Source organism: Monodon monoceros, unplaced genomic scaffold (genome assembly GCF_005190385.1).
Source record: "Monodon monoceros isolate NGI ecotype Baffin Bay Population unplaced genomic scaffold, NGI_Narwhal_1 Super_Scaffold_20, whole genome shotgun sequence".
Lineage (NCBI taxonomy): Eukaryota > Metazoa > Chordata > Mammalia > Artiodactyla > Monodontidae > Monodon > Monodon monoceros.
The window spans coordinates 40,371,348-40,391,667 of NW_021703777.1; the positions used below are offsets into that span (position 1 = coordinate 40,371,348).

General features: G+C 42.5%; 1 protein-coding gene across 3 annotated transcripts in view; it reads left to right on the forward strand.

Moving 5' to 3' along the window:
• The window catches only part of TMEM150C (transmembrane protein 150C), a 74,720-nt gene extending 67,877 nt beyond the window's left edge, over nt 1-6,843 (forward strand). For all 3 annotated transcript variants that reach the window (XM_029236077.1, XM_029236078.1, XM_029236079.1), the window contains exons 7-8: nt 1,330-1,507; nt 4,522-6,843. In XM_029236077.1, coding sequence (XP_029091910.1) covers nt 1,330-1,507; nt 4,522-4,730 — 387 coding nt within the window. In that variant the 3' untranslated portion in view covers nt 4,731-6,843. The remainder of the gene's footprint in view (nt 1-1,329; nt 1,508-4,521) is intronic.
• The last annotated feature ends 13,477 nt before the right edge of the window (nt 6,844-20,320 follow it).

Here is a 20,320-nt window from a genome sequence, read left to right on the forward strand (position 1 = left end):
TAACTGTATCATCTATTTTTAAAATTAGAATTAAAAAATAAATGAACAGACTATGTAGACCATGGAAAACCAATTTCCTAGTAGTAAAATTTGACTTGGGGAATCATTACTTAAAGTGTTTCAGGACTTTCCTGGCGGTCCAGTTGTTTAGACTCCACGCTTCCAATGCAGGGGGTGTGGGTTCGATCCCTGGTCAGGGAACTAAGATCCCACATGCTGCGCAGCCAAAAAATAAATAACAATAAAATAAAATGTTTCAAAAATATGTGTTTTGAACTGTGGGGGGGGGGGAATGGCTTCTTCAAAGAAGAAAAAAATCCTACAGCCAAAACAATAGAAAAAAATTGTAAAGGGAAAGTAATATTGATTTGATACAACCATTATTCATAGCAACGCTAAACAATAAAACACCTGAAGGCAATGGCGATTCAAAAAGATATTTTCACCATGTTTTTAAAGCCATCTTTCAACAGTAGATTTTATTACCTGTGTTTCCTATATATGTGGGGTACTATATGTGTAGTTAAAAATATATGCAATTGATAAAGGTGTTTTAAGCGACAGATATATTTTTTAAATCAGTGGGTAATGATTTGGGCAGTTTACATCTCTAACCCCCAATTGAAATAACCCAGATGGGTCTCCTTTAACCTATTAACTGTATAAAAGCCTTGACCAGGAATCTTCAAACACTGTTGCCCTTTAATGGGTCTCCAGATATGGCAAAAGCTCATAAGTGCAGTTTTCTTATTATAATAGGAAACAAAACAAAAGCCCATTAACAATGAATTGGCCACATTACATAGACTGGCCAGTTTTGTAAGAGTAAAGAACAGCTCAAGTGTTATTAGTTGTCCAGGCCAGTGAAATCTTGACCTGCTTAGAATTGGCCATCCTCAATCAGTAAGTACACAGCCGGATTCTGGTCTCATTTCTTAGTGTAGAAAACAGAGTTTGGGGTTTATGCCTGTAGAAACTTTGACATTTCTCTTTTTTTGTGTAACTCTCCTGCTTTTTTCTTTTACTTTTCTACAAAGCTTTTCTGGAAAATAAATTCAAAGAATAAATTACCACTGCCTGTATGATTCTTCCAAACAAACGTTTTGAGGTGTGGGCATACTATTCATTTCTCTTCTTCCCCTCAGAGTTGGAACCAATGGAGAATAGGCACAAAGAGCCAGTGGAGATGCAGGGTTCTACTCTTTCTACAACCTATCATCCCATTATTGGGACATCTCTTTACCTATTTTTTTCTCCTTCACGTATTCCATTGGCTTGTATGTATTTTCTAAATGGGCCTCCACAGGTCATTATCTGTTCATCCCTTAGCTCACAAATGATGAAGAAATCCATAATGTCGGAACTTCCTTGACTTTTGGATTTGGCACGTTGACCTGCTGGATCCAGGCTGCATTGACACTCAAAGTAAACATCAAGAATGAAGGACGGAAAGTTGGAATTCCACGAGTTATTCTCTCAGCATCTGTCACTCTCTGCGTGGTCCTCTGTATCCTTTGAATGTGAAAACGTTCTTTGCCAGTGAGATTAAAACACAGATAAGTTGTCCATGTAGAAGATGAGAAGAGTGCCATTCTCAGTTGGTTAGGATATACTGTCGTATCAACTCAGAATATTAGACAAAAAAGAAAAATAAATAGGTATAAAAACGAAAACTTTCAGACCTATTTTTCATGCCAAAGAGGAGATGGAGAGCTAAAGATAAAACAAGCTCTGCCTTCTCAAAACTGTTTCAATCTGTAGGAATGGTGCCATGCATTCTCCTTTTGATGTAAAGTTTCCTTTTGTGAAAAACATAGAATGCATAACCAAAAGAGAATTGTGGGGTTTTTTTCCTTCCATCTTGAAAAATTCTTTTCATTTTCGACTTTGTTAGTGGCTCTGTTATTTCATTTAATCTATTAACTCTAAAATGAATTTCTAGGGACAAAAATACATTTATACCTTTCAGGAAAACAAGTAAGCTTTTCTGGAAAAATTCAAGAACTAGATTACCACTGCATGTACTGTTGTCCTAAACAAATAATTTTGAGGTGCTATTTATTTCCCTTCCTCCCTCGGAGTTTGAACCAATGGAGAACAGTCACACGGAGCCAGATGGGGATGAAGAAATCAGCCTTTATTCCTAGTAAACTTGGAAAGGAAAATCGTGCAGGCCTCCTATCTCACACCCTGGAATTCAATCTATCCACCCAGTAAGAAGCAGAGAAATCAGGGAAAGGCAGAGGAGAGCATTACACTCAGCTGAAGCCCAAACAGATCGCAGAGGGACTGGTCTAGGGTGGAGCACAGTGACCCCACCTACTATAGCAGGGCCCAGTGGAAGTCGGCCAGTAACCACCCCACCAATCAGATCAGTCACTCAATCCTAAGTGTTCACTCCATTAGGTCCTCTGGAAACTGGAGAAGAAGGAAGTTCCTAGACGGCAAATTGTATAGCTAACACAGTTACAATCATCAATGTAATAGCCTATATTTATTGGGTACTTATAATGTGCTAGGCAGTATTCTAAGCACTTTAAATGTGTCAACCCTTTTAATCCTCACTTAACAAGTAAGAATAGTGAAAAACGAAGGTTAATTACCCAAGATCACACATGGTATGTGTCGATTTGTTCTAAACTCAGGCTCAGTTCTTATACTCTTAAGCACTATGCCATCCCTCCTTAGAGTGGCTTTAAAATACGAGAATGTTGGGCTTCCCTGGTGGCGCAGTGGTTGAGAGTTCGCCTGCCGATGGAGGGGACACGGGTTCGTGCCCCGGTCCGGGAGGATCCCACATGCCGCGGAGCGGCTGGGCCCCGTGAGCCATGGCCGCTGAGCCGGCGCATCCGGAGCCTGTGCTCCGCGACGGGAGAGCCACAACAATGAGAGGCCCGCGTACCACAAAAAAAAAAAAAAAAAACCACGAAAATGTTTAGCGTTTGGAGATGTTCGTTAGTGGAGTATTTGGAGCCATTTAGTTATTCTTCCCTCACAAACTGCCATTCAGTCATTTTAGCGGTTTTCTTAAGTCTCATTAGATTGAGAACATTTAAGGACTTGAAATTCAAGCCAAAAAACTTGCTTATTACTAGCAACCTGATAAAATATTTTATGAGTAAACAGGTCAGAATTCTGCCAGTGCGAGATTTGAAGATATATTCCTCCCCTGTAAGTTAATATTGCTTTGGCAACAATTTGAACCCTCAGTCAGAAGAGTATGTACAGATTTTAAATCATTCTGAGTTTTGAGCTTATACCAAACAATTCTGATCCATGATATTTCCGAAGACTTGGAACCATTTCGTGGTTCCCAGGTGAATGAATCCAGGCCTAGTCAGCAGAGCGAAGTTTGGCTGAAGTAGTTGTCACAGAATTTTTCACTCTCTGAAAATTTCCCAAGATTTTAAGGCTAAGTTCTGAAGGTAGAACTAATTCTAAGGGAACATTTCTGATTTTTCTAAATAACTTTATTTAGTCCGTGGCCTCTTAGCTTTTCACTATAGAACGTTATGAACCTTTCTCCTCCCCAGCTCCTGCCTTCATATATACTGATGTGTGTGTACACATACATACACTCTGTGTATAGTCAGGCATAGATGAATCATCAGTCCTTTGGTTTTTTAATTGCCTGCTTTCCTTTGGGCACAAGTTTAAATGCAACACCAGGAATGAAACCAGCCTATAGAATATTGTCTGAAAGGCAATAGTGAAAACTAGAGAGAAGAAGAGGGGCCACTTAGACCTTATTAGTATCACTGCAGAGACAAACACAGCTTATATGGAGGTAGTTAGCTATTTGATACGTTCACATTGTTCCATCGTCATTTGCAGTGTCTTTTTTTTTTTTTTTTTTTTTTTTGCGGTACGCGGGCCTCTCACTGTTGTGGCCTCTCCCGTGGCGGAGCACAGGCTCCGGACGCGCAGGTTCAGCGGCCATGGCTCACGGGCCCAGCCACTCTGCGGCATGTGGGATCCTCCCGGACCGGGGCACGAACCCGTGTCCCCTCCATCGGCAGGTGGACTCTCAACCACTGCGCCACCAGGGAAGCCCTGCACTGTCTTTTAAAAATACAGCGTTATTTTTCTGGCCAACTAGTTACTTTGGAATTGTAATTCTTTAGCTAGTCTCACAGTTTATTAGGCAGCCGTAGAGTATAGCGGTCGAATGCATGGCCAGGGAGTCAAAGTGCTTGTGTTTGAATCCCAGTTCCACCAGTTAATACCCGTGTTACCCATTTGGCCTCCGTTTCCCTATTTTAAGCGAACTGCTGATAACAGGATGTTGTGATGAGTAAGTTAGGTTTTCCATGAAAGCACCTAGAAGCATGTCTGGCACAAAGTAAGGGCTCAATAATGTTACCTTGTATTATTTATGTAGATGGTGTTCAGCTGGCTCTGTGAAGCTCTTCTGCTAGTCAGGGGGAGAGCCAGGCTTTTCCCGTAACCTGTCTCTGCCCAGAAAAGAGCCCCGTCTTAATGTGGCCGATGGAGGAACTTGCCTTGACTACTTCTCCCCAGACTTCATCCTCATGGCCCAAGGCATCCACCTGTACGCAGCCAGGGTCCAGTGGGGCCTGGTCATGTGCTTCCTGTCTTACTTTGGCACCTTTGCTGTGGAGTTCCGGCATTATCGTTATGAGATTGTATGTTCCGAATACCAGGAGACTTTCCTAAGCTTCTCAGAAAGCCTGTCTGAAGCTTCTGAATATCAAACCGACCAGGTGTAACCCATCAGTTTTTCCTTGCTGGTGAGGTGGGTGTAGCATCAGGGGAGGGGCCAAGGCACACCCACAGGACTTGACACACAACCTCATGACACATCGTAAACACAGGCACGTGCACACGCACACACTCACACACACATTCATGGCCACGTTTGCCAAACGAGCGTTTCGGGGCGAGTTATTTAACAAAAATGCACAAGCCCTATGTGTCGAAATATACGCTGTTAGCACTGAAAATATAATGCACGACAGAGCAAGAAGCTTGTGCATGATCACCTCTCTTTTCCCCTCTCTCCCAACACCCCCTGCTCTTCTTGTCCTCTTCACGTATTCCAGACATCCTGATCACCCTACCTTGGGCAGGCCAAATGTAACATGGGAATAATGCCAACTCCCAAAGTTGCCTTCAGATCCAGAGGGCTTGGAACTAGCTCATGAGGACATTCTGAATCTGGCACTAGGGCTCTTGAATGGACAGAGTATCATTTGGTTGGATGGAAACTGTACAGAGATGTGACCCCGTGTAACCTGTGGATGATGTTGGATCAAGGATAGAACTTTCCCACAAAAACTCCCTTCATCATCGTTCAGTGGTTGGCTGAGCAGATTCGACAAAAGGAATATGCTACGATCTGTGAGGGGGAAGCCCACCACCATGATTTGGACTTTACTGTGACTGAGAAAATATTTCCAAATGTGAATATTCGTAGGCCATGGTCTGCCATGGAGAGATGTGGGTAGCGAGGGTGTGGTTTCAGTTTTGCTTCCATAGTATGCTATGTTCAGTTTTTATTTTCTATTTCATAGTTTGCTTTGTTTTCTTTCTTTTTTTTTTTTTTAACTAACTACCATGGTTCTCTTGGGGCCTCACGGACAGAGAAGATGTAGGCCAAACGCAAGAACTGAGCTTGTTTGGGGTTCAGCATGATAAAAGAAAAAAAAAAGAAAGGTCACCTGCAGGCTTAATTTGCTGCTTTTATGTTTGAAGCTAAGAAAATGTTCACAGAAAAGCACAAAGAAATACGTGTGGAGGTAATAAAAAGAGCTCCTGCTGGACATTTGTAAAAGAGAGGAGTTTCAGAGGATCGTGTTGTAAATCCAAATCAAGGAGTTTCTTAATATGTATCTATTGCTCAAATTTAGTATTTTGGGGGGCGGGGGGTTAAGGGCTTTTCATACTCAGAATTTGTAGAAGCCAATTAAAAGGTTACCCTCCCCGAAAAACAAATTGGTTCAGTTCGTCCCCTACAACACATCATGTAGTTCCCACCTGCGAAGAGTTTAGAACTCAAACTCTATTCCTGGGCTTTAGAGGATGTGCTTCATAAAAAAGGGCAGAATTCTAAATCGAAATGCGTTGGAGTGGGCCAAGCTGATGGACCCTCCGTGAGTGCACTTTGTTTCAAGAAATCCCCAAACTTACTTCATAGGGGCTTGGGATTTCATGGAATATAATGTGAAAAAATGTTTTTTTAATCCAACCCAAACTCTGAGCTTCTTGAGGAGGGGGTTCAATGACTTTTCATCTCTGTATTTATCCCCACCTCTTAGCACAGTGCCTGGCACATATTAGGTGCTCAACAAACATCTGTTGAATAGAATTACTGGTAATTTACAGTACGAAAAAGGAGTATCAGAGAAAGACTCAAAGATGTGTGAGAGAATGGAAGATGACTGTTTCATGCAAGACAGGAATGGAAGAAATCACGAGGGTTAGATGGGGGAGGCAGAACACCTCTAAGGGACAAGTAAAATGTGAGAAAAAGAGACAAGCAGAGAGTGTTCTCCTATTAGAAAGTCATCTTACTGTAAATAGTCCAAGGTGACATTTATTATTTTTGAATACTGCTTTTGGGGTTTTTTTTTCATTTTTATATTTTAAAAATTTTATCAGAGAACAAAGATTTATGAAGTTTTCTTTTACTCTACACAATCCAAATTAAATAGCTTTTGGTGATGCACCATACACTTTCTTAAGAGTAGATCTAATAGCGCATTTTAACAGAATCAAGCAATGACTGGCATTATTCATCGGGATCTGACCACTAAATAAAATTCTTTTGTGCAGAATTGTGATTTTTCTTTTGTCTCTTACAAGAACATTTCTTCTCTAATATTAAAGCATGTGTAAACTGACTCAGACATTATGTTGAAAACTTCAGTGTGACATTGGCAGCATATTTCTAGGGTGTTTTCCAACACTAACAACCAATTCTCTGATTCTCTGGACACCAACTGGGTGTCCTACAATTCAGTTCAATTCTGACACTACCCAAAGTTATCCTCAGACCCCACGGGTTTAAAGGCTTGGTCCCGCAAGACCTCCCTCGCTTCAAATGCCGGTCGCAAGTATCATGTCCCCAGATAACCCACACTTCGGTCCAACCTGGTCATAAAATTGGAGGGTGCCCACAATTCCCTTCCCTTCTGGGTTCAATAATTTCCTGGAACAGCTCACAGAACTTGGGAAAACACTTTACTTCCATTTTCTGGTTTATTATAAAAGATACAACTTGAGAGCAGCCAAATGGAAGAGATACACGGGGCAAGGAAGGGGAGGGATGCAGGGGCACAGCATCCTCCCAGGGTTCAATGTGCTCACCAACCCAGAAGCTCTCTGAATCTCACTATTGCTGAGTTTATAGAGCTTCCTCTCCAGCCCCCTCTGCCAGCCCTGCCTGGAGGTCAGTCAGGAGGTCTAGCCACTTGGTCTTTCTGGTGACCAGCTCCAACCTGAGGCCATCTAGTGGCCTCACCCTTAGTGATCTCATTAGCATAAACTCAAGTGTGATCAAAGGGGCTCATTACAAAAAACAAAAGCCATTCCTATCACTCAGAAAATGCCAAGAGCTTTAGCAGCTCTTGGCAGGAACCGGAAGACAAAGACCAAATAAATTTTTGTATTAGACCACACAGACACATAAAGATCAAGATTACAGAACCTCCTAGGAGTTAAGGACCACAGCATTCATCTAGAAGGACAAGGCCAGGCAATCTGCATTTGGAGTGAGCATTCCTGGAGGAGCTAACGCAGATGACCCAGAGAACAAAATAGTAAATATACTACACTATGTTTCTGGTAGCCCAGCTAAGTCTCTTGAAGAAAAGTTGCCTTCCTGGTTAGGAGAGAAATATTTTACGAACAATGTTAACATTTTCAAGGTTCAATAGTTTTTGATTTAATGGAGAACTGACAGTGAGGTCAAGTTTTATTACCTGTGTTATTTATTGGGTTTTCTTTGCCCCTGGTATGGGAAAGTAAAACTTGCATACCCTGAAATTTGCATTCTGCTGGTTATTGTGGAGACTGGTACATCACTGTTTATTTTGGTCCTTAGGCATTGTGTCAGGATGGATCGGGTTTTGCTATCCCAAAATAAAACTAACGAAACTAAAGTTTATTACTCATGCTAGGTGTCTAACCCGGGTTATCAAAGGGGCTCTGCTCATCACTATGACTCAGACCCTGGCTGGTAGATGCTTCGTCTTAACACTGCTTCCACAGTTGCTGTCAGCCAAGGCAATGTGGGAGACTGCTCACTGGTCTTAAAGCTGCTATGAAGTGACAAACAAAACCACATGGCCATACCCTAGAGTGGCTCTCCTGCCATGGGCTCAGAATGGGAGAAACATTTGTGAACAGCCTAGTAACTTACTGGCCACAGTAAGTGGACTCCTGGCCACATGTGTTTTGTCGCTCAAAGTAGTGGGAAGTTGGGGAAAGAGAATTCCACATATGAAATAAGTTGATTTTCACAATCCTCAGTTCCATATCAGCTCAGATTCCCTATTAACATTCCTCAAAGTGAGGGTTCCAAGAAACAGCAAATATCCAAATCTGAAGTCCAAGGAAGGGAGGGTGGGTGAGAAAGCTAGGTTCCTCACTGGAAAAGCAAAGATCTTTCCATTAGCATAACTATTGTTTTATTTCTCCTATCTTAAAAAAAAAAAAAAAAAAAAGTCCATATTTGCTCTCTCCAGCCCCTCTCTCCCAATTCTTTCTTCTTCTTTTTTAAAATTTATTTATTTATTAATTTTTTTTTTTTTTTTTGGTTGCATTGGGTCTTTGTTGCTGCGCACAGACTTTCTCTAGTTGCGGCGAGCGGGGGCTACTCTTCGTTGTGGTGCGCGGGCTTCTCATTGCAGTGGCTTCTCTTGTTGTGGAGCATGGGCTCTAGGCGCGCGGGCTCACTAGTTGTGGCTCGCGGGCTCCAGAGCGCAGGCTCAGCAGTCATGGCACACGGGCTTAATTGCTCCGCGGCATGTGGGATCTTCCCAGACCAGGGCTCAAACCTGTATCCCCTGCATTGGCAGGTGGATTCTCAACCACTGCGTCATCAGGGAAGCCCCCAATTCTTTCAAAAAATTTTTTAAAATTTTGTTGAAGTATAGTTGATTTACAATGTTGTGTTAATTTCTGCTGTACAGCAAAGTGACTCAGTTATACATATATATTTTTTTCATATTCTTTTCCATTATGGTTTATCACAGGATATTGAATATGTTCCTTGTGCTATACAGTAGGATCAATTCTTTCCTGAACACACTCCAGCCTTGCTTGTTACCACTTCACTGGACCTGCTCTGCTCAAGTTCTCCAAAGACCTTGTCATGTTATATACACAGTTCATTCTTTCCATACCTTACCTAGCAACACTTCACAACTGGATCACCTACCTGCATAAACATTTTCTTCACGTGGCTTCCAGAACACCATGCTCTTTAGTTTTCCTCCTGCTTCTGTCCCCTCCTCAGTCTCCTTTGCTGGGCCTTCTTCTCCCTGACATCTTTGAATGTTGAAGTCCCCCATGGCTCAGGCCTTGGAACTCTTCCTTCCTGTCTACACTCACTCTCTTGGTGACCTCATACAGTCTTCTAGTTTGAACAGTTGCCATATGCTGACCTCTCCCAACTTCTCCAGCCCAGACCTCTATCCTAAATGCCAGACCTGTATATACAGCTACCATTGTGACATCTCCCCTTGAAGGGCACCTAAAGTTTAACAGTCCTGATCTGATCTCTTTAAACTCACTCCTCCAGGACTCTTCCCATCTAAGTTAAGGACAACTCATCTTTCAGTTACCAGACAGAAACCCTGAAGTAATCCTTATCTCTTCTTTCTCTCACACCCCACCCACATCTGTCAGCAAATTTGGTTTGCTCTATCTTCAAATTATAATAGAATTCGTCCACTGCTACCATCTAATCCAAGCCACTTCCATCTCTCCTGGACTTTTAGAATAGCCTACAAAAACTACTTTCTCTGCTTTTTCATTTGCTCCCTTCAGACTGTCCTCAACACAGCAGTCACAATGATCTCAGATCATCACTCCTCTGCTTAAAATCCTCCAGTGGCTTCTCTTGTACTCCTACTAAAAAACCCCGTTCACTAAAATGCCCTACAAGCCCCAACAGGACCTGCCTCTCCATCTTTCATTTCGCCTGGTCCACTCCCTCTGCCTCCTTGTGTTCCTCCAACAGCCAGCCATGCTCTGACCTCAGGACTTTTGCACTTGCTAAAACCTCTGGCTTGGACAATCTTCCCCCGTCTCTCACCTTCTTCACCTACTTAAGTGTTACCTTCTCACTAAGGCCTCCTTGGCCTCTAAAATTCACCCCCCTCAAGCGCAACCCAACACTGTCACTCTTTCCAGCTTTATTTTGCCCCATAGCATTTTTAAAAACATGGTCCTGGGCTTCCCTGGTGGCGCAGTGGTTAAGAATCTACCTGCCAATGCAGGGGACACGGGTTCAAGCCCTGGTCTGGGAAGATCCCACGCAGAGCAACTAAGCCCATGCGCCACAACTACTGAGCCTGCGCTGTAGAGCCCACGAGCCACAACTACTGAGCCCGCCTGCCACAACTACTGAAGCCCGTGCGCCTAGAGCCCGTGCTCCACAACAAGAGAAACCACTGCAGTGAGAAGCCCGAGCACCGCAACAAAGAGTCCCCACAGGGGACACGGGTTCGTGCCCCGGTCTGGGAAGATCCCATATGCCGCGGAGCAGCTGCGCCCGTGAGCCATGGCCACAGAGCCTGCAGGCTCCGCAACGGGAGAGGCCACAATAGTGAGAGGCCCGCGTACCGCAAAAGAAAAAAAAAGTCTGACATACGTAACACTCTCTAACACCTTTTACTTATTTTATTATCTCATCTTCTCTACCCCTAAAGTGCAAGCTCCACGAGGGCAGAGGTTTTTGTCTGCCATATACCTGGCACCTAGAACAGTGCCCAGCACATAGTTAAGTGCTTAGTAAATTTTTTTAACACCTTTATTGGAATATAATTGCTTTACAATGGTGTGTTAGTTTCTGCTTTATAACAAATTGAATCAGCTATACATATACATATATCCCCATATCTCCTCCCTCTTGCGTCTCCCTCCCACTCTCCCTATCCCACCCCTCTAGGTGGTCACAAAGCACCGAGCTGATCTCCCTGTGCTATGCGGCTGCTTCCCACTAGCTATCTGTTTTACATTTGGTAGTGTATATATGTCCATGCCACTCTCTCACTTTGTCACAGCTTACCCTCCCCCCTCCCCGTGTCCTCAAGTCCATTCTCTACATCTGTATCTTTATTCCTGTCCTGCCCCTGCCCCTAGGTTCTTCAGAACCATTTTTTTTTTTTTTTTTTTTTTTAGATTCCATATATATGTGTTAGCATACGCTATTTGTTTTTCTCTTTCTGGCTTTGGTAAATATTTTTTTAAATAAATGAATGACTGATAGCTACTATCCCCCTCTTTTTCTTTTCTTTTTTTAATTTAGTCTCTTAAATATGAGCTGCTTAGTGTTCAAGGCACTTAGGAAACAATAGTAACAGGGTCAGATTTCAGAGGATGCAACTGTCCCCATGCTTCTCATAGCAAACAGCGTTATGGGTCTTAAGGAGGAAATTCTAGATTAAAAAAAGGGTTTTTTCTTATGATGTCTGCAGCAACTAGTACACGTTAAATACCCAAGTTCTAAATAGGACCTAAAATAATCCTTATGCAAACTCTGTGTCAGTACCTGATTTTCTCTCATGGAGCTTCAAAAATAAAATCGTTATTTTTGGATAACTGGGTCCTTACCTGAGGAAAATTGCATCTATTTCATGGTTTTAAGACAGGAAGCTGAGATGACTCTGCAGGTCATACTCAGATTTTTAAAATTTAAATCGTCAAAAACTCTCCTTACAAATACTGTTTGGATTAGGATAAAGGAAATGGTGTAAGTTATTGAATGAATATTTTGGTAGAAAGTAGAACTAAGGGATTTAACAGTCAATATTGGAATAATATCTAACACCTCTAGATTTTTGTTAAACCAAGTTTAGATTTGTAGCCTGGGATCGTTCAGAGGGGCTGGAGCAAAAGAGCTTTGACTAAACACAGGAACAAAGTGGATCCAGGGACTAGAAGTACTCCAGGGACTTCCCTGGCGGTCCAGTGGTTAGGACACCGCACTTCCACTGCAGGGAGTCTGGGTTTGATCCCTGGTCGGGAAGCTAAAATCCCACAAGCCGTGCAGTGCAGCCAAAAAAATAATAAAATTTTTAAAAAACAACAAAAAAACAAAGAAGTACTCCAGAGACTACCCAGTGATTTGCTTCTTGAATGGCCCTGGAGGCGCCTTCTCAAAATACAGCCGACTTCCATGTCATATCTATAAGCATTATCATTTCTTGCCCTTGGAAAGCTTTAAATGCTACCTTTCGCTAGTATGAAACCTGAGAGCATGATGCCTATTATTACTGGCAGTCTTTTTCTACCCCATTGCTCTGTATTCTGTAAGTAATAATGAACTCCTGGAATTTCAAGCACAGGCTGTTAGGAATGGGAAGTAAAGAACAAATTTGTGAGGCTGTGAAAAAGACAGTGGGTGTCACTTGCTACCCACGTGAGGAGGGTGAAGGGGAAGGAAAAATCAGAGACATTCTGAGGTTTCAAGCCTGGATGATTGGGAATGTGGGACACTCACAAAATCTAGGAAGATAAGAGATGCCACTGTTTGGAGGGAGGAAAAGGGAGCACATGAGGCAATCTTAATGCTCCTCACTTGCACTCTGCAGCACAGGCCCTTTAAATCCATCTGTGCTGAAAGGGATGAGAAGTCTGTCCACTGCTTGGTACCATATGACACACTTGGTGACTTTCCAGTTACTGTGGCCTAGCAAATTACCACAAAATATAGCGGCATAAAAATAACTATGCATTATGCTCACAGATTCTGTGAGTCAGGAATTCAGACAGGGCACAGCAGGGACAACTTATTCCTGCTCTACGATGTCTGAGGTCTCAGCTGGAAGACTTGAGGGCTGGAGGCTGGAAGCATCTGAAGGCTAGTTTATTCCTATGTCTACAGATGGAGGCCAGCGTCAGCTTGGGGCCTCCTTTCCTCTCCCCAGGGGCCTCTCCACCTGGTCTCTCCCTATGGGCTAATTTGGGCCCTCACAGCATGGTAGCTGGCTTCCTCAGGGCAAGTGTCCGAGGCCTAGCTCCTGAAAAAAAGGATATAGAAGCTGTATCCTTTTCATAACCTACCCTGGAAAGTCACAGAGCATCACTTCTGTGGGCCTCTTTTGGTTGGAGCAGTCATAAGCTCCCACCTAGATTCAAGGGAAGGGAACAAAGGCCCCCACCTCCTAGAGGGAGGAGTGTCAGTGTCACACAGTTAAAAGAGCACGTCGGGTGACATCAGTGAAAATGGAGGAATAAGGAACATCAAAAGTGCTTCCCTCCAAAAAAGCAACAAATAGACTGGCAAAAACTGTCACAATCAACTTTTTCAAAATTCTTGAAAGTAAGTAAAAGCTTACAGCAGCCCGGGGGGAATGCTTAATCAAGGCAAAAACAGCTGAATCTCAGTAAAGACAGAGAGCTTGGTGGTGTTTTAACTCACCTTGGCCCCATCCCTGCTCCCCAGCTCAGGGGTAGCCTAGACAATAACAGCCTGTATTTCTGGAATGGGTAAGAGAACCAAAGGGAGCAGAAAAATGGACCTCATTTGCCAAGAACTGTGGTTGTTTGTTTTGAGCTGTGTATTAGCTCAAGCTGCAGTCACAAAATACCACAGGCTGGTTGTTTGAAACAGCAGAAGTTTACTTTCTCACAGTTCTGGAGGCTGGCAAGTCCAAGATCAAGGCTCTGGTCGATTCAGTTTTTGGTGAGGGCTGTCTGGTGTCTCTTCCTCCTGCTGTGAGGACATCAATCCCATCGGACTGGGGCCCCACCCTGATGACTTGCTTTAACCCTAACTATCTCCTGAAGGTCCTATCTCCAAGTAGAGTCACACTGGAGGTCAGGACTTCAACATTATGAATCTGAGAGGGGCCGGTGGGGGGAGGGGGCAAGCCCTAGAAACACAATTCAGTCCATAACCATCTGCCTGGCGGCTCCTTGGAGGACTGGCTCAAAGCGTTTACCTTTATCTTGCCGAACTAAGAATTCTGCCAGTGTTGAGGCAGCTGCCCAGGGGCATTTGTCAAAAAACGTTTAAAGGCAATGTATTAGTCACAGCTACCGGGAGCACTGGCTAACAAATGGGACAAAAGACACACTAACCAAAAAGCATGAGAGGAAAGAGTGGAGAATGAGGTGCTTCGGCAAATAAGGGCTTTGAAAAGCTCTGACATATTCCTGGTGTTATGGGTTGAATTGTGTCTCCCCAAAAAGATTTGTTGAAGTCCTAATCCCCAATAGCTCAGAATGTGACCTTATCTGGAAATAGAATTGTTGTAGATGCAGTTGGTTAAGATGAGGTCATGCTGGAGTAGGGTAGGCCCCTAATCCAATACTACTTGTAAGACAGCATGTGAAGACACAGACACACAGGGAGAATGCCATGTGAGATGGAGATGGAGATTAGAGTAATACATCTGCATGCCAAGCACTGCTAAGGGTTGTCAGCTGTCATGAGAAGCTAGGAGGCAAGGGACAGATTCTCCTTCAGTGCTTCGGTGCTTCCAGAAGGAACCAACTCTGCTGACACCTTCACTTCAGATTTTTGGCATCCAGAACTGTGAGAGAATAAATTTCTGTTGCTTTAAGCCACCCAATTTGTGGTATTTTGCAGCCCTAGAAAACTAATACAACAGGTAAATATTAAAAGAAAATATAAATATGTTTGTTGTTTGTAACTCCTTTTTTTTCTCCTATCTGGTTTAGAAGACAACTGCATAAAGAAATAATTATAAATCTATGTTGATAGGCACACAATAAAGATGTAATTTGTGACAACAACATAAGTGTGGGGGGGATGGAGTTACATATGAGCCAAGTTTTATATCCTATTAAAATTAAGGTAGTAGTAATTAGAACTGGATTGGTATAAACTAAGATGTTAATTATAACCCCCAGAGAAACCACTAGGAAAATAACTCAAGAATATAGTGTAAAAGAAACAACAAGCAAACTAAGATGGCGTACTAAAAAATACCTCTTTAACACAAAAGAAGTCAGTAATGGAAGACTGAGGAACAAAAAAGATATAAGAAATATAGAAATCAATCTTGAAGTATATAATGCAGTATTGTTGACTATCATCACAATGTTGCGCATTAGATCTCCAGAACTTATTCATCTTCTAGTTACAAGTTTGTACCCAATAGCAAAATGACAGAAGTAGGTCCTTATCAGTAATTACATGAAATGTGGTGGATTAATCTTCAATTAAAAGGCAGAGACCGACAGAATGGATTTTTAAAACATAATCCACTATACTCTGTTTCCATGAAACACATTTTCAATTTAAAGGTAAAAATAGGGCTTCCCTGGTGGCGCAGTGGTTGAGAGTCCGCCTGCCGATTCAGGGGACGTGGGTTCGTGCCCCGGCCCGGGAAGATCCCACATGCCGTGGAGCGGCTGGGCCCGTGAGCCATGGCCACTGAGCCTGTGCGTCCGGAGCCTGTGCTCCGCAACGGGAGAGGCCACAACAGTGAGAGGCCCGCGTACCGCGAAAAAAAGTAAAATAAAAATAAAGGTAAAAATAGGTTGAAAATTAAAAAATGAAAAAAGATATGCCATGTAAACAGTAACCAAAACAGGGCTGGAGCGGTCAGAGTAACATTAGGCAAAATAGACTTTTAAGACAGAAACTGTTACAAGACACAAAAAAGTTTATTCATGATAATGTTAAAGGGCCAATCCATCAAGATGATATGACAATTATTGACATATATACACCTAAAACAAAGCACCAAAGTAAATGAAGCAAAAACAGACAAGAATTAAAGGGAGAAATAGTTCAACAATAATAGATTGAGAATTCAATACTCCACATTTACATTTAACAATGGAAAAAACAACTAGACAGAAGACTCAATACTATAAACCAACTACACCTAGTGAACATCTACAGAGCACTCCACCTAACAACAGAATACAATGCTCTTCTCCATGGCATAGAGGACATTCTCCAGGACAGACCATATGTTAGGGCACAAAACAGGTCTCAAAAAATTTTTAAAGATCAAAATCATACAAAGTATGTTCTCCAAGTACAATGGAATGAAATTAGAAACCAATAACAGAAGGAAATTTAGAAAATTCACAAATATGTGGAAACTCAACAACACACTCTTAAACAACCAATTGTTCAAAGAAGAAATCACAAAGAAACTAGAAAATACTTCAAGATGAACAAAAATGAAAACACAAGATACCAAAATCTACAGGATGCAGTGAAAGCAGTACTCAGAGGGAAATTCACAGCTATAAATGACCATATTTAAAAAAATAAGAAAGATCTCAAAGCAATAACCTAACCACCCACCTTAAGGAACTGGAAAAAGAAGAGCAAACTAAACCCAACACAAGCAGAAGGAAGGAAATAATGAAGATTAGAGACAAATAAAATAGAGAACCTTAAGGAACTAGAAAAAGAAGAGCAAACTAAACCCAACACAAGCTGAAGGAAGGAAATAATGAAGATTAGAGACAAATAAAATAGAGAATCAAAAAACCCAAATGTTGCTTCTTTGAAAAGATCCACAAAATGGATAAATATTTAGTTAGACCTCATATTATCTCAACTTAAACTAATACTTTTGTTCCCACCACTCCACTGAGACTGCATTTGTCCAATCCAAGGTCCACTGCTATTCTCAAATGACTTGAATTCTTACCAGCACTTGACACATTTGAGCACCCCCTTCTTCATTTGGCCCTCATGCTTCTCTCCTGATTTTCCTTCCTCCAGGCCCAATCCTTTTCCATCTCCTTTGCTGGTTTCTCTCCTTAGTTTGATCTCTAACGTTGGAGACTAAGGGCTCTGTCTAGGCCTTCTATCAACAGTCTCTTCTTATGTGCCCACATCCCATAGCTTCTAATAGCATCTCCAGGCCAATGAGCTCACAAATCTGATCTCCAGCCAGGGCAAGACCCTCAGCTCTAGACTTAAATTCAACTGCTTGTTGGTCACGTTTACCCTGGCATTTCACACTTTACGTGCTATGTCAGTGGCACCACCTATCCAACTGCTCAAGCTAAAAGTCTAGAAGTTATCCTACCAAATCCAATCAATAAACAAGTGCTATCATTGTCACCTCTAAAACATACTCTGAATGTGTCCACTTCCATATATTTCCACTTCTGCCACCCTAAGCCAAGCCACCACCATCCTTTACCTTTATTACTGCAATAGCTTCCTATCTTAGATGTAGCAAACTGTCTCTCTGAAGTACCATTTTATTCATGAACTGGAGGTTATAAACCTAAAAACATGTCCCAGACACCCTAACATGTAGAGTTCTGGGTTAGAATCAGCTACTGCCAGTTAAAAGCACTAGCACAATATTTGTAAAGAGAAAGAAGACAGAGGCAATCTTCCTATTGGTATTGCTGTTGGTAAGCGAGGTCACAGAGTACCAGTGCTTGGAGGAAGTTGTAAGGGTTAATTTGGTATTCCAGTATCTGGCCAGCTTTGTGGATATGAGGCACAGTGTCAGTGATGGCAGGATTCCTGAGCTCTGGATTCAACTACTGTGGGAGTCCTTCAGCTCCGTAGCCCAGCCGTAGCCCCCCACTACTACTAGTCTAGTCCTTCCCATCAATTTTGTAAATGTCTCGCTCTTTCTTTAAAACCCCTCTCTGAAAAAAATACCTAAAGCAGTTTCTGCCTTGGCATTCAACCCTGATATATCTAACTGGTTTTCCTGCATCCACTCTTGCCCACCTATAATCCATTCTCCATCCAACAGAGAATTCCCTGAAAAATGTAAATCACATCACGCCATCTTCCATTTAAAATTCTCCAGTGGCTTCCCACCACACCTAGAAAACAACCCAAACTCTTTACTGTGGTACCAAGCCCTAACGATCTGGCTCTGCCCACTTCTCTGATGGCATCCAGCCACTGGCCTTCTCTCAATTCCTGGAATAGGCCAAGCTTTGCCCTAGATCTTTACTACATGCTGTTCCATCTTCATGGAATGCTCTTCCTTCTAGTTTCTCAAATATCTATTCTTTTATGTTTAGATTAGATGTCACCTTCTTTAGCATCCCCTTTGTAAAAAGCCACTCTACCCTAGTTTCTCTGCAGAGCACTTACTGGTGTCTAATTTTCTGTTGCTGTTTATTATTGACTGCTCCCTCCAAAAATGGATGTACCATGAGAGTAGGGAGGGACTTTGTCCCCTTACAGCATACTGTAGATGCTCAATAAATATTTGCATGAATAACTTAGGTAAAATCTGCAAGCAGAGTGAATTTTACTTCTGTTAGAGTTACTCCAATGTTTCAACAAAAACTACAAATTATTCTTAAATATTAAGTTGAGGATAACAGCAGTTTACCATCTAGGCTTGGGTGCTGGGAATTACAAATTCTTTTGGCATACATTACATTCAACTTTGTACTCCAATGGGTTTTTTTTTAAACCCCAAAACAAGTCCATTTTAACACTGCAGCTGGAAAAACCAGCTATCCAAAAATCACTGATTTTTTTAAAATGTGACTTAGGGAACAAGGGGGGAAGAGAAATATTAGTGGGTAGATTTCATTCAGGATTACTGCCATTTTTTCAAAACTACTCTGACTTTTGCAATATCATGTTATGATTTTTTGGGTTTTTTTTTTGGCTGCATTGGGTCTTTGTTGCTGCCTGTGGGCTTTCTCTAGTTGCAGCGAGTGGAGCTACTCTTCGTTGCAGTGCGTGGGCTTCTCATTGCGGTGGCTTCTCTTGTTGTGGAGCACGGGCTCTAGGCATGCAGGCTTTGGTAGTTGTGGCATGGGGGCTCAGTAGTTGTGGCGCACAGGCTTAGTTGCTCCGCAGCATGTGGGGTCTTCCTGGACCAGGGCTCGAACCCGTGTCCCCTGCATTGGCAGGAAGATTCTTAACCACCACGCCACCAGGGAAGCCCCATGTTATGGTTTTTAAGAATAAATATACTCATTTTCCTCTCTTAATGCTACCTCCTAGCTCCCATCTGCTGTGTCTGGGGAGGCCTCACACGTGCTAGTCTCTTAGAGAAACAGCACCATCTGCTGGGCAAAGCCTGCTGTGCACCTGTCTTGGTGAAAAACGCTGGGCTCTCAACTTCTTGTGCCACCATGAACTGGACACCAGTTGGGGCTTAGCAACTAAAGCCTGCCTTGCAGAAGGCCAGACAGAAAGCCCTGCTACCACAGAAGTGCTGATAAGATTAGAGACGCCTGAGGCTTCTCTTCTAAGAAACCAGCTTGGGTTTTGACCCAAGATTGGAAGTCAGTGCCCCCGAGGGAAAGAGTACAACTAAGGCAGATCTGGATTAATGAATAGAAATAACAAGAGCCACAACTTTAAGAGACCTTTGTCCCCTGCATTCTCTGCAGACAAGATGCTGAGAAAATTTAGTAACTTTGTCTGTTTCCGGAAATTGCAGAGGTGAGAATTTTTTCCCCTTTCCCTTACTAAGGATCATGATTTGAACTGGACTCACCTCCTAGCTCACTACCCACTCTCTAGGCATTTTTCCCTTCCTCATGACCAGCCTACTTTATGACTCAAGTTCTTCCTGAGATCCTTTTCCATCACGTTAATTATGAATGCGTTTCCTAAGACCTCAGCAATATTCCACTCACCTTTTTTCCCTTCCTTCACAGCCCACTCTGAGAAACTAAATCTGATATTGCAACTTTCTCTTAATTTTTTAATCTACTTCCATCTTCAGCTACTCAGTATAAACTAGTTTTTCTGGTACCTTTTTTTTTATCATGGATAGTAAATGTCTCTTGCTGTAGACAATGTTAGTGTCCCCCCAAGGTGATGTATTGATGGTGGGGCCTTTGGGAGGCCTTTGGGGCCATGAATGGGATTAGTGTCCGCATAAAAGAGGCCCAAGAAAGCTGCTTTACCCCTTCTGCCATGTGAGCTTACTGTGAAAAAGACAGCCATGTGTGAGGGGACAGGCTCTCACCAGACACTGAATTTGCCAGCACCTTGATCTTGGACTTCCCAGCCTCCAGAACTGTGAAAAATAAAGTTTTGTTGTTTATAAGCCACCCAGTGTCTGGAATCCTGTTACAGCAACCTAGATGGACTAAGATACTTCTCCAGCTCAATTCTCTGCTGGCTAGATACTGAGCATCCTCCTTTTCCTTTAATTCCTTTCTAATCTAGTCCCTGGTGCAT